General features: G+C 38.4%; 1 protein-coding gene across 1 annotated transcript in view; it reads right to left on the reverse strand.

Annotated features, from left to right (window-relative positions):
* The window catches only part of SLC26A7 (solute carrier family 26 member 7), a 117,556-nt gene that overhangs the window by 8,328 nt on the left and 85,188 nt on the right, over window positions 1–24,040 (reverse strand). Inside the window, exons 12-16 of the mRNA XM_049633589.1 lie at window positions 20,129–20,235; window positions 19,020–19,086; window positions 15,397–15,534; window positions 10,676–10,724; window positions 728–828 (exon numbers count right to left, since the gene is read on the reverse strand). Of these exons, the coding sequence (XP_049489546.1) occupies window positions 728–828; window positions 10,676–10,724; window positions 15,397–15,534; window positions 19,020–19,086; window positions 20,129–20,235 (462 nt within the window). The remainder of the gene's footprint in view (window positions 1–727; window positions 829–10,675; window positions 10,725–15,396; window positions 15,535–19,019; window positions 19,087–20,128; window positions 20,236–24,040) is intronic.

Raw genomic sequence — 24,040 nt, forward strand, 5'->3', positions numbered from 1 at the left:
AGGATACTGAGGGAGGGAACAAATGGAAATGAGAAGGAGCTAACTTCCCTGTTGACATAGCATTTACTCAAAAAAGTAGAGGAAAAAAAAATCCAGAAGTGTCTGAGTTTTCCTTGAATTGGAAAAACTAGGTGCTCTGCCATCTGTTGGAATGTCTTGTGAGCTATGTTGATTTTGAAGAAATAAGCAGCTTTATTTTTTGCACACCAGGGTCATGGAGACACCATGAAGATCATAGGGTAGAGAAGTCAGCACCGTCATCTGATAGAATGGAGAAAAGCCTGTGCACTGGGGGCTGTTTCAGAAATCAGATATGGTATCTGGTCAAACTATACCCCCCAGGAGGGTAAGAGAAAACATCCTGCCATCACCGAGGTCACTTTCTCACAAAGGGGTCTTTTCTTTCTAGAAGCCCGAAAGCTAACTTCCCAAAATGCACTGTGCTCAGTACATCTCAAGCCTGCGTTCTCTTCTCTCTGACTACCCCACGTGAATCCCCCCCCCATACCCCCCCCACCCCCCCCCCCACACACACACACCAGAGGCTTGATGGGATCACCTGAACACAAATCTATGGCAGTGGGAGTTGTAAAGTTCTATGTTCCTTGGGGAGAATGAGTGAGATGAGTACTAAAACAAGTGGGTTCAAGACCCCAGAGCCGAGACAGTAGGTGGTGAAAACCCCCATTACTGAAGAAAAGGGAAAGAATCAGTCCAAACACAATACCTCAACAAGCATGGAGACTCCAGAATAGTCAAAAAAGGTTACTCCACTGCAATCCAGGATTAAAAAGCATTTCTCACTGGGGCATGGCTGTGAAGCTTCTTCTGTAGGAGAAACAGAGACTTGGGTTAGAGAGAATTTGAGATTTCAGCTGCAGACTTTGTTGAACCGTGGAAAGGTAACAGTGGCCTCATGTGCAACAAGACTGGTTCCAAACACTCTTCGGGTCTTTTATTCTTCAGTGAATTACTAATGACTTCTGAAATCTTTAATTTTTAATTATTTGAACGTTATTTCAGGTAATTCTTACATAACTCCGAGAGGAACATGGGATAGGTTAATTACAGAGAGACGCACGGAAGCTCAGCACGTTTAAATGATTTCGAAAGAACACCTGGCAAGTCTGGGCCAACCACAGACTAGAGTCGAGGCCTCCAGGCCTTCTGAATAGCACTCTGTCCACAATATCACCCAGGCTCCTTCACGGGTATGCCCTGAGGTAGAGCCCTGTTTTGTGGTGTCTGGAGATTCATTGCTGGGGCTTGTCTCTTGGGCTTGGAAGGGATGTGTGTGAGGGACCCTAAAAATTAAGCTTGATTTGGTTCACAGTAAATCTGCCTCTCAATGTACCTGATAGGGAAAAAAAATTACGTAGGAGATCAAGACCTCTTATTTGCCGACGTCTTGATGGCCAGTTTCCTTGTGTGAAATGACTTATTTCTAAGCAATGACAAGGTCCCTCTAAGGACTGATATGGCTCTCAGAGCAGACCATGTGAGGTAAGATACTTCTATGGTTAGTAGGCAAAATCTACCAGATAAACTCCAATTCATTAATTATTATGAAATTCTCTGAAGAAATAAATAATTTTTTAATGTTTATTTATTTATTTTGAGAGAGAGAGAGAGAGACAGCACAAGTGGGGGAGGGACAGAGAGAGAGGGAGAGAGAGAGACAGCACAAGTGGGGGAGGGACAGAGAGAGAGGGAGAGAGACAATCCCAAGAAGCCTCCTCATGTGTCAGCCTGACATGGGGCTCCAACCCATGAACTGTGAGAGCATGATCTGAGCCAAAACCAAGAGTCAGATGCTTAACCGATTGAGCCGCCCAGGTGTCCCTCTGAAGAAATAAATTCTTAATTGGAATAGTTTTGCTATTTAAAATACCCATGTTTTTCCCCTAGCGTGGCTACAAAAATGTGGGAATATGGTTGTTTCTCAGCATTGGAGGGATGTGGAAGGGAAATTGTGTATTTTTTGAAAACTGCTGCTTAGAGGTAAAAAGAGTGTCAAACATTGAACATTTATATATAGCAATAATTGTTAGAAAAAAGATAACTGCTACAAAGTTATTCAGCTATAGGATTTGTTTCCAAGTTTCAGCTTCAGATTTATATTCATATTTATTATCTGAAATGACAACTATAGAGCACGTACTATGTTTAGGAAACTTTTTGAACACAGTAGTTCAAATGTAGTTCAAACTATAAGGTTTCAACACTGTACTGGGTGATACAAATGTAAGTAAAATTCTATTCCTTTCTTCTAGGAGCTCATCCTTGAGTGCCAAGGGTAGGATTGGTATATAAATGACATGACAAATGAAAAAGAATGGGAATTTACAAGAAGAAGTCCCTCGAGTGATCACTCAAGGCTTCATGCAAAAGGAGCCTTGCAGGATGTATAGGATTCCAAAAAGTAAGACACACTGTGACTATTACAACTATATGGACAGCTGTAATTAAACGTTAATGATAGTTTGAGATTTCAAACTCCTCCTTCTCCCAGGCAACCAACATATATTGAGCACCTAATGTGTGCCAGGCACTCCAGCAGCGCCTTCTGTTTTCCTGTTTCTTTCATAGAAAGGAGGGCCAACAAGTATAGGTTTAGGCTATACACCATTGGCCCCAAATGGTAAGTTAGAACTTTAAACCTAAAAGCTACCATAATTTAGCTCTTATGGACCACTCAGTAGTAATCATTACCATTCACTCTTTGCCTAATTAAACACGGGACCTACCTCTACTAATGCAGAGGCTCTTATTTATATCCTTAGATATAATGTGCCCTGCTCATGATCAGAGATAGGAGGGGATTAAGATCACAGGAAAAAGAAAAATTCATATCCAAAGCAAAGGCAAATAGTGGAATGTTGATTGATATTTATTCCTCTTACCTCTTAGTCCCATAAATACACACGCACACACACGCACACACACATATACACACACAGGTTGGCACTAGAATAATTGGAGTATAGATACTGCTATTTCATTTTGTTTAGAGGTACAGAGACATAATGTCCAAAAGCATGTTAATTCATTGTTTTTCCTAAAAGAAGCTACATAAATGATTATCTACAACTATTACAGTATGGCATGAGTTCTATCATCCCCATCCCTTAGCCAGACAGACATGGCTAATCAATCACGGTATTTTTTTTACAATTTTTATCAACTTGGTGCTTCAGGAAGCCACTGCTAGTTCACAAGAAGCTTATTTGCCAGTCTGAACTTAATACTACAATGAGAAAACAATCCACGTAGATGTTATTTAGAGGGATTGATCACTGGATCCAAACGACCAGAAAGTGATGGTAAAAGGTACAGAAAATTCTTTAAGAACCAAGTTTTTTTTTCTTCCCTATCCTATAACACCTAATTTCACTTGTAAACTGTACTTGTCACTATTTATATTTTCTTTTGGTTATTTTATAATTTAAGCGGTGATAGATTGTTAACTATAAAAATGTTTGGGTTGTATCAACAGCCATACAAAAATTTCCCTTCTATTGTCTCAGTCGGCTTGCTTTGTCTTTCACTTTACATCCAGTTTCCTCTTTCCTGTTCCTTTAATCAAAATATGGGCATATTTGCAGGCCATTCAAAACAAAACAAAATAGAATAAGACAAAAGAATTGTGCCATGTAGTTGTAGATAATAATTTAAGTAAGCTATTTTAAGGGAAGCAATTCATAATGCCTTTTCCAAATAAAGAAGACATCTTTAATGGTAAGTTACCAATTCTCTCAAATGAAAATTTAAATAGAACGGACACTTCTGAAATCTTTCCAAAACAAGTGAAGTTTTCTTTTACACAGTACCCTCTCGGTTCTGCTATTGTACTGATTTTATGGCTATAACCTTGTGTTCTAAGCTTCTAAGTAAATCAACCAGTGCAATAAAAATCACATTGTCGTAGAAAAGAGTAAAGTGAATTCACAGCTAATATCCTGCCTTAAGCAAAATGAGGTAGGCTTGGAGCATGTGCAAAGGAGACAACTAATCTATACCCATGTGGGATGTGGTAAATGATGGGCTTTATCTACAAAAAACAACATTTCAGAAAGAAATTAACCATCAGGTGTGGGTGGGCAATTAACTCCAGACTGTGGAAGCACGCTCTCTCCTGTAGAATATTCATTAACTCCTTTAATTAAAAAGTATTCATAGTTGCATAATTTAGGAGTGCTTTTCATATACTTCAAAAGGTTCTTGACAGTCTGTGAGTCACTCATAATTTTTTAAGAGAAGGAATTTTCTGTTGATATCAATTAACTATTGAGAAGCAGATTTACATCTCTAATTTTTCACCAAAAAAAACAAGGAGATATGAAATATTTAGAACTGTAACATTCTCTTTGGAAAACATGTACTCATATTATCGAGCATCTCATTTGTTCTTCACTCATTTGTTCATTCATTCATTCAAGCAGTCAGTCAATACAGACATATGTTGGGCTGAGTGCTGTCCTAAGTAAGGCAAGGAGAGTGGTAAACAAGACAGATGATGGTCCCTGCCCTCAATAGACACAACCACACCAGGAAGTCAGCCGATTGAATTAGTAATTTGAAATTTTCTGAAGGCCGGAAAAATCACGCAGAAAGTGTTAAGGACATAGAGGACTGACCTGGTGTGGTAGACAGAATCATGCCCCCCAAAGATGTGCATATCTTAATCCCAGAACCTGTAAACTTGTTACATGGCAAAAGGAATTCTATGGATTTGATTAAGTTAAGGACCTTAGGATAGGGAGATTAACCTAGGTCATCCAGGGGGGGCACAATGTAATCACAAGGGTCCTTAGGAGAGGGAGACAGGAGGGTGGGAATCAGAGAAGCTGTGGTGATGAAAGAAGAGGTCAAAGAGAAATCTGACAATGCCACACCGCTGGTTGGAAAATGGAGGAAGGGGCCAGGAGTCATGGAGTGCAGATGGCCTCCAGAAGTTGGAAAAAGCAAGGAAATAAATGGATTCTCCTCTAAAGCCTCCAGGAAGAATACAACCCTGACAAAGATTTGATTTTCTCCTGTGGGATTCATTTCAGTCTCTGTCTTTTAAGACTATAAATGTGTGTTGTTTTAAGCCACTAAGTTTGTGGTAATTTGTGACAGAAGCAATAGAAAATCAGTGTACCTGGGTTGCTGCTTTGGGGAGTGAGGAGAGGTGGTGGGTGAGGGCAGGGAATTTGTTTTAGACTTCGGGATCCGTGAGAGCAGAAATCATGCCTGCTTTCTTCACCCTTGAACACGCAGCACTGGTCATTGTGCCCGGGACTTAATAGATGCTCATAAGTACAAGAAACATGTGCTGAGGCAACAGGACATTAACTAATTAACGCAGGAATGAGACAACAGAACACATGAGGGGAGATCTGGAGGAGGAGGTGAAGGTAAAGCTGGCAAACCATAGCGTGAAGAGAGATGTGCGCAGGAGTGCCTCTGGGGCGTTCCCAAGTGACTACAATGCTTTGGGGACACAGTCTACACATGGTAACAGAAGATTTCTTCACATTTGAGCAATTTGTGTTTTCATTCAGATAAATATGGTGCTTGCCATCTTATAATTTATGTAGCTTGTTTCATATATTTTGATTATTCAATCATGTGCTCAACGACAAATCTTCCCCTTCTGTGTAAATTATTGCGGGAGGGCATAGATTTTTTAATTCTCCCCCCTGTTTCCCACTCCCTTGCTCAGCTTTGTCTCTCTTTGGTTTAGTTACTTCCAGATTTATTTAGCATTCCCGCAAACCCTCTGGGCGTCTCCTGGACGTCTTATATTCCCCACTCTCCAAAGTAAACTTACCTTCCCTTTTCACTCCCCACCCCCTCAGGTTCCACATCATCCCAGTGTGAGAGAGACAAAGCTTCAGAGTCATTGTTTTGCCCTCTCCCCTCCTCCAACACCCAAACAGTGCCAGCAGTGTTCATGACATGCTGAACTCTCTTTCAAGTTCATCCTCTCCCTCTATTGTCATAACCTTGTGACAATTAGCACTCTCCCTGCAGACTGCTTTCAGACCAGTCTCTCCTGTCCCAGCTTCGAGCATCCCTTCTTGTATGCATGCCCACTGGCAACAGGGACCCAAGTCCTGCCTCTGTCCCTAACTGCACAATTCAGAGCAAGTTAATTATCCCTTATGGGCCCCAACTTATTCATCAATAACATGAAGAGTATCCTATCACCTATTTGAAAGCGGAAGTGTAGTATTTACTAATTACCTATTTCAGAGTTATAAAGAGGAATGTCCTTTGAAAACTATCAAATGCTATACAGATATTGCCTATCCTTACAATTTTCATTCACTGACCAAGTGTTCATTGAACACAGAAGGATAATGCAATGAAAAGTTAAAATGTATTTCTTGCCTTAAACATCTAGTTAGAAGGAAAATATGCAGAAAAAGAACAAACTCTATAACCACTTAAGTCAATATGTGACTGAGTGAAGCATGTGGTATCTCTGCTTTTCTATTACTATGATCTCCATTTCACAGCTGAAGATACTGCATTCCAGGCTGTGCTGACAGCACGTTCCCCTGTATGGGTCTGGTTGACTTCTTTTTATACTTAATGGGATTGCCAAGCAGTGTGTCCTTCAATTTTCTTTTTACTTTTCTGTTAACTCTTGAAGACAGTATAAGGTCTGGATTGGCAGATCGAGGAGATAGTTCTGTTCAGGAGAATCCAAATAAAGGCTCGGAGCCAGGGATGACTGAATTAGATACCGGGGGGCCGTGAGTTGATTTATCTAACTTGGATAGAGGATTTGTGTAATGTGGAATGAAAGAGAAAGCAGTATAAGAAGATAAGAAAGGGCTTTAGGTGCCCTCAAGGGCTGAGGAGGGGGCACTGGGCCTACAGAAGGGAAACTTCACGATTAATCATGTGACAGATTTTAAAGTAAAGGTGATTTAAGATTCATCTGTCATTACACGACAGAATGAAGTCAGGACGGCAATTACCTCTCAGCTTGCATGTCAACACCAAGCATTCACAGTAGCTTCCTGCAGCCTTGTGTGGAAAAGTTCTCAGGCTACCGTGGCTCATAGGAGGAAGCGTCTTGACCTATAGTTCTGTCTGAGGTGAGCATGGGACACTGGGTATTTTCTATCCATGGATTAAAACCCAGACTATCTCATGGCAGGAAAAAAAAAATTCTATTTCATTTTGAACATGGTTAAGGACAGAATCAGAGTTGCAGAGGTGAAAATTTAAAGGTAATAAAACCAAGAGTTATAGATTTTAGTAATTAATTAAAGCCCAGGGAGGTGGGGCATCTGGGTGACTCAATCAGTTAAGCGTCGGGCTCTTCATTTCAGCTCAGGTCATGACGATCTCGTGGTTCCAGAGTTTGAGCCCTGCACTGGGCTCTAAGCTGACAGTGCAGAGCCTGCTTGGGATTCTCTCTCTCTCTCTGCCCCTCCCCCCAAATAAATAAACAACAACAACAAATAAAGCACAGGGAGGGGAGGGCAGGATGGTGTTTCTGAACAAGAAGGAGAAATAGGAGGACTGAGGATACTCTGGAGTGTCAGAGGACAGGAGGAGGACGCTAGAAGAAACATTCTGATCAACTAGTTCTGACTATTACAGAAGGGACACAGCAAAAGTGATGGTGCCCATCAGTTGCTGCTCTGTGAAAAATGGGCCTGGCCTAGTGAGGCAGAGGTGACAACACTCTTAAGTTTCCAGGGGCGGGGCGCCTGGGTGGCTCAGTCGGTTAAGCGTCCGACTTCAGCTCAGGTCACGATCTCGCGGTCCGTGAGTTCGAGCCCCGCGTCAGGTCTGGGCTGACGGCTCAGAGCCTGGAGCCTGTTTCAGATTCTGTGTCTCCCTCTCTCTCTGCCCCTCCCCCGCTCATGCTCTGTCTCTCTCTGTCCCAAAATAAATAAACGTTAAAAAAAAAAAATTAAAAAAAAAAAAGTTTCCAGGGGCACCTGGATGGCTCAGTCAGTTGAGCGTCCGGCTCAGGTCGTGATCTTGTGGTTTGTGGGGTTGAGCCTGGCATTGGGCTCTGTGCTGACAGCTCGGAGCCTGGAGCCTGCTTCGGATTCTGTTCTCCCTCTCTCTCTGCCTGTCCCCCGTTCATGTTCTGTCTCTCTCTCTCTCTTTCTCAAAAATGTTTTGAGAATTTTTTTTAAAGTTACCAGATAAGCAGGAGAATAAGACATTCAATAAATGATCATTAAATAAGTACTATACCAGTATTATGTAGGCATTCTTTGAGGACATGAGGCAGGATGAAGTACATTTACCACAAAAAGTTAGAAAAGCCCAGGGGTGCCTGGGTGGCTCAGTTGATTAAGTGTCCGACTTCAGCTCAGGTCACCATCTCATGGTTTGTGAGTTCAAGTCCCGCCATCAGGCTCTGTGCTGACAGCTCAGAGCCTGGAGCCTGCTTCAGATCTGTGTCTCCCTCTCTCTCTGCTCCTCCCCTGCTTGCACTCTGTCTCTCTCTCTCTCTCAAAAATAAACAGTAAAAAATTAAAAAAAAAAAAAAAAAAAAAAAAAAGACCAGAGAAGCTGACATCTGAGCTACATCCATGTTGATATGGGGTCAATGCCATTGATTCATATATTTATATAACATTTATTTTATTCCATTCAATATGTTATATATTCATTCAGAGTATATTTTATATGGTAATATAATAAATATTATGTTATCCTCCTATATAAACATTCTACATGTTCTTTTTCCGTTGTACTGTTAATGGATATTTCAGTTGTTTCTAGATTTGGGGAATTATAAAGAAAGCCTATCCTTCTTTATAATACCTTGTATATGTTTCCAGATACAAATATTAACAGATTCCTTTTCCTATTGTCTTTAGAAGTACAAAAATTAATATGTCAGCATCTTCTGTTTTTTGAGTTTATGTAAATGGACTTGGAATTTTATGGAACTGCTCTTTTTTACCCTACTACATTTTATATAAGACATTCAATTTCCTTTATTGTATAAGTATACCAAATAATAAGTATATCAAATAAAAATTCAATTGCATAATACACCACAATTTCTGTGTTTATCTGCTACCTATTCTGGAAATATGGGTTGGTTTCAGGTTTGGACAGTTACAAATACTACTGTTGTGAATATTCTTGTTTTTGTAATTTGCTGTATACAGGCTCTCATTTCTTCAGGTTGTCTGAGTAGGAGTGGAATTGGTGGTCAGAGGGTAGGTATATCTTTAACTTTACACAATTTTGCCAAACTGTTTTCCAAGGCGGTTATAATAGTTTACACCCCCACCAGCATTGTAGGAGACTTTTTGTGCTACATCCTCAGGAACCCTTGGCATCCTCATACTTTTAAATGTTTACCAATAAACCACATAGATATATACGCACATATACATGTATATATTAGTGGATAAATGCAAATTAAATCCCCTAGTTCTCCAGTAATTACTGCGAATGACAGTCAAGCATATTCTTACATGTTTACTGGTAAATTTGAAAATGGCTGTTCACGTATTTTACCCATTTCTATTGGGTCATCTACCTTTCGTTATTCATTGATTTGTAGAGGAGTGCAGCCCTTTGTCCACATTATGTGTTCTACCTATTCTTCCACTCTGGCTTATCTTCTCATGCTTTATATGGTGGCTTTTGTTGAACAAAAACTTTAAAAAATAATCTAGTAAAGCTTAATGGTCATTTTCTTTATGCTTAATGCTTTGTATTTCTTGTGTATTTTCTCTTTTCTTCTCCTCTAAATTTATATTTTGTCTACCACTCTTAGGACTTTGACTCACTGGGTACTGACATGGAGATATGGTGTGTGAATTACAGTGAATGATTTCATTCATTATAGGTACACAATTGTCTCATCATTGTGTATTAGCAAGACTATCCCTTCCCTACTGCTCTGCAATGCCATTTTGTCACAAATCAAACATCAATAAGTGTGAGATTTTTCTACCCTTCTGGGCCCTCTCCTTTGTCCTATCGATCTGTTAATTTATCTTGGAACCAGTACCACACTGCATTGATTATTAGAGCTTTATAACATATCTTGAGAGTTAAGAAAACGTTCTCTCATACACTTCACATATTTCATGAGTGTCTTGCCTATTCTTGGCCTTTTGAGTTTCCAAACAAAATTTAGAATAAGGTTGTCGATTGCCATTTAAGTGTCCTAGTGGAATTTTAATAGGAATTTCATTTATATTTATAAATAAATTCAACATAAATAAAACTGACATCTCTTCAATACTAAGCATTCTAATGGACATTGTAATTTGCTTCTATTTATTAATAAACACCATTTACTTAAGTATTGCAAGTATTTTTAACACCCTGTAACAAAGTTTACACTTTTCGTTCTGTGTAGGCATACACATCTTTACTTAAAATTTACTTCTACAAGAAAGCAGGAGGTGAGATAGAAGGAGGAAGATGAAGAAGGGAAGGAGGAGAAGAGGAAGGGAGAGGAGAAGGAGGAGCTGGGGAGGAGAAAGAAAATGGAGGAAGGAGAAAGAAGTAGAAATAAGAGGAGGTGTGGGGAGAAGGGCAGAAAAGGAGGAGGAGGAGCAGAGAGAGAAGGAAATGAGGAGGACAGTAGAGGGAGGTCCAGTGGCAGGAAGAGGAAAGAGGACCTATTCTCTGGTCTATATTCAAGTCAGAACACTTTAATTTTTTTTTTAAGCTAACTCACCATTGCAGTTGCCATTGGATAGAGAATTGAGCAACGTGTTTTGTTCACACTGAAAGGAAAATAAATATAAGGAAGAATAACATTATAAAAATTCATTTCTGTCCCTGAAAACAGCACATTTTTCTTTTCTCCATAAATAACAAAAAACTAGGCTCTGATAATATTTTCCATTAGTCTTTTTTTTTTTTCAGAATGATAAATACAACAAACTGAAATAATAAAATAATCAATGGTTCTAAGTATTTATTAACTTGGTAGATAATTTATGCTACCAAGTCAGACTATCTTGTTTAGAACATTTTCTGCAAGACTAAGTTTGTTTTGATTTTTGATCAAGTTAAATGTTTGCATGTGCTTTCGTGTAGTGTATCCAATCAGAAATTAACCTCATTAACACAACATTCCCTAACAGAGAGGCATTGACCATATATTTCATATTATATTAGAGTTAACTGTTCACCGGCAGCTCCATGAAAATGCCTGAGAAACATTATTGATCTATGGAAATGCTGGAAAATGAAAATAATCCTTTGTTCTAAAATTAAAGTTCTTTGAAATTGTCAATATTTGATGCCTCTAATGAGATCGCATGCTACCTACTTCTCAAAAGATTTATTGTCATTACTGTTGTTGATGATGACGACGATGATAGCAGTTGATATTTTTGACTACCTACTATATACCAAGGGCTTTATGTTAATTATTTAATCCTCAGAACAATCCTATGGAGTTGCTAATCTCATTTTCCATAGGAGGGAGCTAAAGATTGCAAAGGTTAAATAACTTGACCAAAGTCACAAAGTGAGAGAGAACCTAGGCTAAAACCAAAGCTCCTACCTTTCCGTTCAGAACCTCAGGCTCCCAACCACTACATTCTACTGCTTCTCACACGAAATCCATTTCTTCCTCAAGGCTGACTAGAGAACATCTATTTTCTCTTCTTGATACCCAGAGATGCAGCTCATATACTTTAATTCTGGCTCTGACAGTTATCAGCTATATTTCCCCCAGGTATTTTACAGTTCTGAGACCCAGTCTCCCTTTTTTGTAACATTCACGTAATGCCACTTACATCATGGGGCTGGTGATGATTAAGTAACAGCCTAATTAAAAGGACTAGCCTCTGAGAGACATTCAAAGAATGTGAGTTTCCTTTCCCTGCTCTTATTTTTAATCCTGTCTGAAATGTGTGCAAAAGCATTTCAAGTAATTTATGTAGATCCTCCACCCTCAGAGAGGTGAAGCCTAACTCCACACTCTTTAACTGTGGGCTGCACATAGCAATTTGCTTCCAAAGGCTACCATAAGGAAAGGGTAGAGACAGAGTAACTTTCCAACCGGGAAACCTGACAAATCCTACCCCAGGTAGGTGACCAAGGTTAACAACAGAGCTACATCATATTGATAGTATATACCTTTGACATGATATGATGAAAATGGAACTTCATCTCTATAGTTTTATTCCTAAAACCCCATATCCCTGGTCTTACCATGCTAAATTTCAGTAGAGGGGCATTCTACAAAATACCTGAACAATTCTACTCAAACTGTCAAGGTCAGCAAAAATAGAAAAGTCTGGGAAACTGTCACCGGGAAGCAGAATCTAAGGAGACAGGACAACTAAATGTAATGTGATGTCCTGGATGGAATCCTGGAACAGAAAAGGACATTTGGCAAAACTAAAGAAATCAGAACAAAGCAAGAACTTTAGTTAATGATAATGTATCCGTTTTGGTTCATTGACTGCAACAAATATGTTACACTAATGCAAGATGTTAATAACAGCAAAAAACTGTGTGGTACAGGATATATAGGAATTCTCTGTACTAACACTTCTCAACTTTTTTGTAAGTCTAGAAGCTTCCCAAAAAAATAAGTCTATTAAAAAAAACCTTGTTTAAGCAAAAGAAACTTTTGGATAAACAGCAGATTGAAACTTGCTTTGTAAAGTGAGGTCACAAAATGATGACTATTACGGGAGTTTCTATAACCTATACAATGATGAACATGAATCCAATAAACACTAAGACTCTGAGATCCTCCTGAGCTTCTGTATTCAGGAAGATATTTAATAATGATATATAGGAAGTATATTGTTGCAGTATAACAAAACAGGAAATCCTTTTTCAGTTTGTGTTTTGAATATGATGCGATTCTTCTTGCCCTAGGATGTTTTAAATGCCCTTCCATTACCACCATCTGTTGAAAATGTAGCTGTGAGAGGAGACCAAGGCCCCAGCAGAGCACCCTACTTTAGGAACTGTGGACCACTACGCAGAGCCCTATAAAAGGAGTAAAGATGCAGTAGAAATTAATTGATGCAGACTCGTGACTGTAAACTGAACTTGGAACAGGTGCATGGTCCTTAAACAAGAAGTTGATATCCTAGGTGGACAGCGCGTGACAAGGATAATATGAGATGCCCCAAAGAGCATCCATGCTACCCAAGACCACCCATTCAACCATTCTGAAGAAAGGTCTATTCGTGATTCCTCAGATATCAGACCTTCCAGATTACCATCTGAATGTTTATTGTACCCTTCGAAACTCACAGTATGTAAATACACACAATATTTGCATTATTCTCATAGTGAAATGTCCTCTCAAGAAATCATTCCTTATCATTGTAGTTCTGAGTGAAAGAATCCCTTTGGATGTCATTATGTACCAGTAACCCAGATTCAATGAACTCTACCGGATTATCAGACTCAAATTTCTGAAGTCCCAAGTTGGTAAAATCATGTATGTGGTACCTCCTCACAGAAGGCTGTGTCAGTGAGGTTTATTTCTGACTTCATATGCTACAAGATGAGCATATGCCGATTGTCGATTCTAAAAACAAGTTGGAACAACTTTAGTCTTGCAGGAGAATATTCTAAGGAAAATATTGTCAACTATCAAAAAATAACTACTTGTAAGAATATTCACATCAGATACTCCACTAGACATGATAAGGCCTACAAAGAATCATACATTGATACATTGAAGTAAATCTACATTTTGGCAAAAGAAGACCACAAAGTTCTTGTGGGTTAATTAGGTTATTTGGAAGCCCGGACAAATTTTCCCACAATACTGTTGTGCATGGTGGTTGTCAGCTTATGTCAGCCACAGGAACCTACCTATGTCATAATACAGCTAAAAAATGTACTTTTTTAAGGCTTTAAAAAAAGAGGCCTTGTGGGGCGCCTGGGTGGCTCAGTGGGCTAAGTGTCTGACTTCGGCTCAGGTCATGATCTCATAGCTCGGGAGTTGGAGCTCCATATTTGGCTCTGTGCTGACAGCTCAGAGCCTGGAGCCTGCTTCAGATTCTGTGTCTCCCTCTCTTCTGCCCCTCCCCTGCTCACACTCTTTTTCTCTCCCTCTCCCTCCCTCTTTCTCTCTCTCTCTCCTTCTTTCTCTCTCAAGAATAAATAAACATTTAAAAAATTTAAAAAATAAAAATAAAAAAGAGGCCTCATATCCAACGTGAACAACCAGGAATGTATATCTACCTTTGGCATGAGTGCAAGTTCTTCTCAATCCAAAGTCACAGGTGGGTTCCTAATAATCTGAAGAAAGTGACATCCTAAAGAGCACAGTGAGAGGAAAAGACAGGGCTGGAGATACACAGGCAGGGCCAGCCTTGTGGGTCTGCAACCTGTGTAGTTACACAGGGTCCTATGCTTAGAAGGGTCTTCTTCTTGGTTTAATGCTCTCTATTGCCATCTTGAAATTCTTAGCAACTGTTGAACAAGGGAACTCATATTTTCATTTTGCATTGCACCCAGCAAATTTTTATAACTGATTCTGTATTTAGGGCCTCTATGGTGTGGATCAGTATGAGACCCAGAGACAGAAGCATAAAGCTGCAAGGAACAGGAATGAGTTACTAAACAGCTCCTGAGCCACTAGAAATGAGAGAATTAGTGCCTCCTATGTACCTAAGTGACTGGGGATAATACACACTCAAGGATTTAAGAGAATGAGATCTTTGTAATCTGGAGTAGTCATGGAAAGCTTCATGGAGAGGCTATTATTTGCATTCAGTCAAACTAGTAACATTAACTAATGTTTTATAGTATTGAGTAGGCCAGGCAGTATTCTAAGTGCTTTCCATATATTAACTCATTTAATCATCCTAATAACAGATAAGGAAACTGAATCACAGAGGGTTTAATAATAAACTCAGTTAAGTTCTTGCAAACTCAAGCAGCTTAGTTCCAAAGTCCGTGCTAAGGGGCTTAAGGATTCAAATAATTACAGGTAGCTATTTACATAAAATCATCCTGATGCACATTTGATGTCTCTGTAAATTAAGATAACTTGTGGAGATAAAGAATGCTAGTTTTTTATAATAATAATATAATGATGGCAACAGTTTATGCTTCTCTGAAGTCATTTATCATATTCTATCTCTTTTAAATTTGGATCTGACTTCTTTCTCTTGGTAAAAAGGTCATTTAAAATAAATGATTTGTCTTTTTATTTTTCTCAGGGTTATAGTACCTAGTACACATGTCCACTATATATATGTTGAATGAATGAATAAATGAACAAAGGAATGAATGACAGTGATTACCTAAAAAATAATTATAAGAACCAAATAAAAAGTATAATACAATATAAGTTTTGATGAGGGAGTGGTTTCCAAAGGCTCTTGTATTATATTCCATGATACAGATCTTAGTATCACGATATAAGGTTATTTGCAGTACAGTAATAGGAACTAGTTTTCCTACCTTGCTGATATCATCCAGTAGCTGGTTGTTGGCATTTTCCTTTTGGATTATATTCATTAGATCAGCATGAAACTTCTTTGCATTCAGGAAAACAAGTGGGTTGTTTATTGAGATAATTTTCACCTGCTGAAGAGTTTCCTTTTGGAGGAGAATAGGAATAAATTCAGGGCTCTGATTGAAATAAAAGAGGATAAGTCTATCCAAACAGTCTAAATCTTACAAATCCAGATGTCACTCAACGATGGAAGAATCTCTTAGCCAAGGTTTTCATTATTAAAATTTATTTGGAAAAGTTAATATACTATCATGCTTCTTCAGAAAAATATGTATTTCCTGTTTCCTAAGAAATATTAATAACCTTGAGATGAGTCTGCATCTTTTCAGAAAATGGCATTTATTCCCACTGATCTGGGGGAGGCAACACCCTAAGATATCCAAAGAGTACCAGGAAGACCTACTCTTCCAAAAGTACCTCTTCCATACAATCTAGAAACTAAAAATTCATTCACTTAACCATCAGTATTTTTTTAATGAAAATATGTCCTAAAGGATCAACTGTCAGTCATTTGCCTCATAATGATATAGCTTTCTTTTGGCTGGAATTATAACCTTACAAGGGACTGATAGTACTAATTAGGAGAAAGAAACCAAGAGATAGTATCTGGAAGGTAGTTTCACTTTGGGCAGGCCTAGATTACACTGGATTGCCGGGATGCAGGTAAGAGATGCAGGAAGGGAGAAGGAAAGTTTCCAAACAAAAGGTGCCTGTTCTGGCCATTTCCCAGGTCTTCCTGGCAGCAATTGTTGATATGCAACTCAGACCGTGCTCTCCACGACATTTGGGGGCAGGGGTCTGACCTAGAAATGGAGAAGATGGTGAATTCTGTCGAATAATTCCTTACCAACTAAATAAAGCAATACTCCTTCAGGCTTTAGTACTTGCATAAAAGAGAAAGCCCAGGGATTAATGAAGCAGACAGGCAGATAAAGAACGATAAAAACAAACAAAACACAACATTAGGTATGTGAATTTGGACAATTCATTTGACGACTCTCAGCTTCCTCATCTTTTAAAGTAGGTAAAATTTATGTGCTCGCTTCGGCAGCACATATACTAAAGTAGGTAAAATTTTAAACTACATAATCTCAAAAAGTTTCCATAGCTACGCAACTGATTAAACTCTAGAAAGTGAGATTTGCTACAAGTAAACAATTTCAGAAAACAAAAACTTATCAAATTAACTCTTAATCAAGAGTAAATCTCTTACAGAGAGAGACAAATCAAGAAACAGACTTTTAATTGGAGGGAATAAACTCATGGTTACCAGAGGGGAGGAGGTGGGGGTTGGGTGAAATAGGTGATGGGGACTAAGGGTGCACTTGTTGTGATGAGCACCGGGTGACGCAGGGAAGTGTTGAATCACTGTAGGTACACCTGAAACTAATATTACACTGTATGTTAACCAACTGGAATTTAAATAAAAACTTTAAAAAAAAAAAAGAATAAATCTCTCACAAACCAAAAATAAAACTATTCTTGGGCTTGTCATATTTAGTTATCACAAAGCCCCACATCTTAAGATCGACCCACCAATCACATCACATGATTTGGCCAGTATGTTGTTTTGAGTTAAGAGAATTTGTTTAAATAGCACGTATTGGTTGAGGAATAGAGATTCAACTTGTGTCAGGAAAGAAACTCTCAATGGGGTTGAGTTCACCCCCCAAAGAGGTGTCCCAAGTTCAGACGTGTGTTTCATGTGAAGAAGGTGGAAAGCACGGATGGAGGAGAGGAGTGACAGAGCACTGCCATGCGTGAAGTTAGCTAAAAACCCCACCTAACAGCTCATGTTCCAGTCTTGCTCTTAGTGTTCTTTTCCTCCTATTTTTGATACAAAACATTAAATAGTTAGTGAATTGTAGTGTTCTAATAAAATTAAGCTGTCCATGTGACAGTTATGATTCAGGTGTGTGACAACACTGGAAATAGTCAAGGTTTAAAGATATGGAAGAATTTTGGCATGTTTTTCTTCCTACAAATCCCCTCGTTCACTTTCCCACATGTTTAGTCCGAGAAGAAGGTACAGATTGATAGAATTTATTAACCAGTAACCTTTAAGCTGAAAAATGGCCAAACTCGAATTGTGTTTCAAACCTAACAATGTCAAGGCTAATGTACACAGCTGTACGTGTAGGGTGGATACAGACTTTAGGGACCCTAGAGCCAGTTTGGGACTTTCTGTGAGCACTAAATTCTCGTGGAAAATTAAAAAAAGAAAAGAAAAGAAAAGAAAAGAAAGTTATCATTGGTGGAAAACTTGAACCTGGGACCGTCTTAGGGCTCTGAACTCTAGTAGGCCTCTATGAAGTAAACTTTTTCACACTTAGTAAAAACACAAGCCAGGAGTACCTGGGGGGCTCAGTAGGTTAAGCATCCGACTTTGGTTCAGGTCATGATCTCACGGTTCTTGGGTTCGAGCCCCACATCAGGCTCTGTGCTCACAGCACAGAATCTGAGCCTGCTTCAGATTCTGTGTTTCCCTCTCTCTCTGCCCCTCCCCCGCTCATGTTCTGTCTATGTCTCTCAAAAATGAATAAATTTTAAAGAAATCTAAAAACACAGCCATAATGTATACAAATATTGAGTCACTATGTTGTACACCTGAATCTAATACAACAGTGTATGTTAATTATCCTTCAATTTAAATACACACACACACACACACACACACACACACACACACACACACATTTCCCTGGGTGTCACAGAAAGACTCCCGGTGCTACTTCCTACTTCTAATCTACTCAGAAGTACTCTGACAATTGGTCCTTCCGGTGGGAGCCCAGTTCTCTTTGTTCTGAGGGCAATCATGAGGTACCAAAACAAGTACATATGAAAAATAGAGGGGAAAAAAAGGTTACCCAAGCACTTACAAAGCAGGTTGAAAGTGAGGCCAATTTTTTAATTGCTAATATTTAAGTCAACATTTTTTTCCTCACTTTAAACTTGTTTTGGTCATCCTTCAGGACAAGAAACTAGAGCTCAAACACAACTGGCCTGCCCAAGCATGGACAGGGCAAGACAATTTACATAAGCTGTTTCCTTAAAAAGATGGCCTCTGTGCAAGAAGCCAATCCTATTGGCACTCCATAACCATTCAATTACCCTCTGCTAATAATACAGTCTCACTGACTGTGTTAAAAATAATAAAAGCAATAGCATGATCCCACCTTGCTTTATTTCCTTCCCTATTCCGTATCTTCTTCCATCATTTAATTAGGAATAGACTGTTTAGTTTGACTATTTTATGCAACTTAGCTAGTAAAATAGAGGTTTCCAATGCCTCAACTAATGTGGGCCATGATTCCACTGTGAGATATAATTCTAGAAACCATGCTATCATCTTCTCTGAATGCTAACACAAGATTTTTTTGTTGTTTGTTAAATTAGTTGTATGTCAACTGCCACACGTATGGTGGTCACACATACCACTGAAAATTCATGCTAATTAAAAATAAGATAATCATGTATTTAAAGTCATACTTTACTTATGGTACCTTAAAGCTATCTGAACTACAAATATTGTTAATAATTACACAAAGGAAAAGAAAACTAAACTTACGCCATCCGTTTCTGTCTTCACTTTAAATTCCATTTCTTTCATGTTTTTTATACTCAGAGTCTTTGCTCTAGAATTCAGGCAGACAAAAAATAAAATGTCACTTCCTGATCACTACATTAAGAATGAAAATGCAAAAAGGATGTCATTTTATCTTAACAATTAGAACATACCCATAATAGTTAAAATTTTATATCGTATTTGTGCATAAAACATGGGTAAATCTCTATTTCTCTGGGATTCTCAGGAATAGAGTGTAACACTAGAGACATCTGAGTAGAGGTTAATAAATATAATTGACCTCATCTGGGTTCCCAGAGCCCCATCTCTATAAGCCATAAGAGGCAGATTGACAAAAAGAATTATAAGAGAGTATATGGTGTTTGGGGAAATCTTGTTTTAGGGGAAAAAGAAGTAAAGAGAGAGTCAATGGCAAGATAGGACCAGATACTGATGAATCTACACAGACAGATTTCTACAGAAATCTTTTTATAGAATCTACACAGATAAAATGTAAAAATTTTTGAAGTATATTATTTCACAAAGAATTTCAAGAGAAGGATGAGACATGAGTAGAAGCATTATCAGATGAGGAACACTGAGAAAGTAGAAAAAAGAATTGGTCAAAACAGGGGAATGGCTTACAGATGTGCAGTAACAATCTTCAATATATGATCTAGAATTCTTCAGTAAATTATCTAGAAGAAATCTTTATATGTATAAAAATCTGGCTTCTGAAAAATTAAGTTTACTGAAGTTATTTAATTTTCTAAATGATCTAGATTTTATATGGTCATTGAATAATATGTCCCCCTCACTTGACTAAAAAAAAAAAGAAAAACCAGCTCCATGATATAGTTTGGCTGTGAGTTTATTTACTTTGATATCAAGATTTTATATACTCTATAGTGTGGACAAGATATTTCTCTTACTTAAAACCAATACTGTTATGTATCATTACATAGATAAAACCTTTTCTTTTCATCTCTAATTCTCTGATGCCAAGTAAAACACGAGAATAGCACTAAATATTCCACACAAATCAAAGTAACTGGCAATACCACATACTTTGCTACTGTGTCAAAACAAACAGCATTTAAGTAAGATCTTACCTTGGGAAGCGACCAATCACGATAGCTATGGTGCAGACCACACCAAACAACAGCCCCACGTTGGCAGCAAAGCATATTGTAAATACGTATGTACTGACCCAGATGCCCTAGAAGAGAAACAGGAAACCGAAGATGCAAGTCCTTTGGTATTCTCTCCTCTTATGATCGTTAAATTTCTCACCGTCTTATTCTATAGCATTCCTGTAAACAAAACCCTCAGCAAGAACAGATTATTTAAAAAGTGGTGAACAGAAGCCCAGGAACACAGAAACAAATCCTGGTCCCATGAGACTCTCAGCAGGCAAAGGTGGGGAAAAGGCACATTCTTTTATATCTAGAAACTGCCAGCCCTTAGTTCAATCCCCAACAACACTTTATTTAAATATCTGTAAATAATTGGTTGATGTGTATGATTCAAAAGCATTGCCATAATTTTCCACTGTTTTCTCGTTTAATGTAATAATACTACAAGCAATTGTTAGCAGATTTTTGGTCATTCCCAACAATTTCTGTTTTCTAGGATTGCTATACACAGAACTAATGTAGTAAGACCCTCAAGCCCTAATGGTTAAAACAACTGACTCAAATACTACCAAGGCCACCTTTAGATCAGCTACTCTAAAGATTATTATACTTTTATTTGCAAGAGCCAATTTCTTATGAAATTCTGAAAGCTAAAAAATCTGAGCCAACTTAGCCGTTGGAAATATTTCAGAAGATTGCAAGAAAGATCTTTTTCTCCTTTAGTTGGGATTCCAACATTATTGCAGTTTTGTCCACCACCTGAAGTTATAATCAGCAACCAAATACTGTATGTAGTTGACATTTCTAAGTTTGTTACTGACAAAAAAAAAAATCTTTAAAAGCAAAATAATTTGTGAAGTCCAGAAGGTTATATTTTTTAAACAGAAAATCCTGCATTTATCAAATTGTAGATCAACAAAATATTCAAACTCTCTCTTTCCCCCAAATTATCTGCATTACTTTACCTATGCATACAATTCCAAGTTGACTTCTTTCTGTCCTAATGTCTATATTATCACTTTAAAACATCTTCAACAACCTAATTCAATTTATTTGCAAATGAAAAAGTTAGAAACTTCTTTATCTAATCTGACTATAGCACAGATTCTTGTGGTGCTGGGTGAGACCAGTTTGAAGCAAATGTTTCTAAATAGCATTTTTTACTCAAAATGCTTTTCCTTTGTATTATTTATCTAAATGGAGCTTGAACTGTTTTTCACGATAGGTTATTTTGAAAACCTAAGCCGTTGGACACAAATGGAGGGATTTTTATCTATAAAATTCTTTTTGATATAGAAGAAACAACCATTCTGGAGTAAAAAAGAAAATATACCATTTTTTAAGTTTATGTATTTATTTATTGTGGGGGGTGGGGAAGGAAGGGGAGGGACAGAGAGAGAGGGAGAGATAGAATCCCAAGCAGGGTCCATGCTGTCAGTGCAGAGCCAGATGCGGGGCTTCATCTCATGAACGATGAGATAATGACCTGAGCCAAAATCAAGAGTCAGACACTTAACTGACTAAGCTAACCAGGTGCCCCAAGAAAATATATCTTAAGTGTTCCCATGTTCAGATCCATCACCAAGAAATGTAATGCTAAGTTAGCACTTATTATGACATCATCCTCAGCCTGTCATCCTATAGGTAGACACGGAGATGTTTTTCCTCTAGTCAGGCAAAAAGACAGTCATTTGAGGCTCATTTGTATAAGTGTAATTTTTCCTCCCTAGTGTATTACAGTATGCTTCATCCCATACAAAATAAGGCTGCAAGTTTTTGACCATTACTTCAATTTGCCATGATTGCTTTGTTTCTTACTCATCTTCTAATACTGACTGAACCGCCTGGGTGTGGCAGAACAAGACCTCACCAAAAGCTTGTAAGTCCCAATTCCTCATGGCCAACCTCCGTGATTCAATATAGCATAGGGAACTGAGGATCCTGGTCCCTGCCATTTAAAAAACCGCAGGGCCCAGAGGCCTTGATTTATCAAAGCAACCAAAAATTTTGGTACCATCTGGTTCTATTTTTAAAGCATATTTACTTTCCCACAACATCATCTATTGTGAGTTAGGTTCCCATTGCTTAGTTGTTTCCCAGGGCTACATTTATAGTTTTGAAAAAAATATCAAATGTAAATTAACAACATAGACCAGTAAATAGTTCCATTGGTTAGAGTAAGTCCCCACATGGTTCTGTAACAATTTCAACTAAAGATCCAAGTGTTGTTTTTCAGTTATAAGGAATTAGTTAACTCTCAGGCCCCTATTTTTTCATTATGTGTTACCACCTGATCCCTTCTCTACTGGCACTGATAGCCTCTAAACACAAGCTAACCCCAAAGCTGACCTCAAGTCGAAAACACATAAACACATAAACCCTTGCACCACTGAGCAGCTACTCAATCGCTTTACCTCTTCCTGGTCTGTTTTGGTGATTGATACACATTATTATATTTCTGTAGCTGTGAATTCTATTCTCACTGTTCAGTTATTCAAACTCAGCTCTGAGCTAATGAGTCAGGCCTCATTTTGGATTCCTATTCCCTCATTACCTCAGGGTTTTGATCTATAACTCAAAGTGGAATCAGTATTCAACGGTAAAAAATTTTAAAGAAATAAAAATTTCTAATTTTTCATGTGATGACTGCTCACATGACTTTTCAAAACATTTTTTTTGAATTTTTTTTTTTACATTTTTTAAAATTTATTTTTGAGAGACAAAGAGAGGCAGAGCACAAGTGGGGAAGGGGCAGAGAGAGAAGGAGGCACAGAACCCGAAGCAGGCTCCAGGCTCCGAGCCGTCAGCACAGAGCCCGATGCGGGGCTCAAACTCACAAACCGTGAGATCATGACCTGAGCCGAAGTCGGACGCTCAACTGACTGAGCCACCCAGGTGCCCCTCACGTGACTGTTTAAAATTTCAACCTTCAAATTATTTTACATATACACACATCTTTGGTAACTCCACATCCATGATGTTTTAGACATATTCCATCTATTGAGTAATCTGGATGTATTCTACCTTGGGTAATGTAACCTATATCCAAAAAGTCTGTGTAATATTCTGACAATAAGTGCTCTGCCCAGATCATATCCAGGTCATCCATGGCTTCTCACTGTTGTTCCTTAGCAACTAAGAGATACCTGTCCACTTCAATCTTAGGAGGGCTTTGTCAAGCTAAACCCAATGTTTCATTCAACCATCATACGTTTGCTATATCCTCGTCACCTTTCTCAACCATACTTTTTGCCCACACCATACTATTTACTCCAAATTTTCAACTATCACCTCTACATAGAGACTACCAATTCTGAGCTATTAAACCATTTATCAAACTGTCTACCAATACCATCAATGAACTCAGTATGTCCAAATGCAAACTCAATAACTTCCCCCCCAAATCTCCCCTTCCTTCAATGTTCTTTCTGTTACATTACTAATATTCTTCAAGACACTACAATCAGAGGGGCGCCTGGGTGGCTCAGTCAGTTGAGCGTCTGAGTTTGGCTCACGTCATGATCTCGCGGTTTGTGAGTTCGAGCCCCGCGTCGGGCTCTGTGCTGACAGCTCAGAGCCCGGAGCCTGCTTCGGATTCTGTGTCTCCTCCTCTCGCTGCCCCTCCCCTGCTCATGCTCTGTCTCTGTCTCTCAATGATAAATAAACATTAAAAAAAAATTTTTTAAAGACACTACAATCAGAAACCATGGAATCATATTTACTTTCTCTTCTTTTATCTACTTGTCCAATCACTTCCCAAGTCCTATCAATTATTAATAAAAACTTATCTCAAACCATACCATCTTCTCAATTCACTGAGACTGCCTTAATTCACACTTTACTATGTCTTGCCTAGACTATTCTGACAGCCTATTTAACTTCCTGCTT

Source organism: Panthera uncia, chromosome F2 (assembly GCF_023721935.1).
Source record: "Panthera uncia isolate 11264 chromosome F2, Puncia_PCG_1.0, whole genome shotgun sequence".
In the NCBI taxonomy this organism is placed as follows: Eukaryota; Metazoa; Chordata; class Mammalia; order Carnivora; family Felidae; genus Panthera; species Panthera uncia.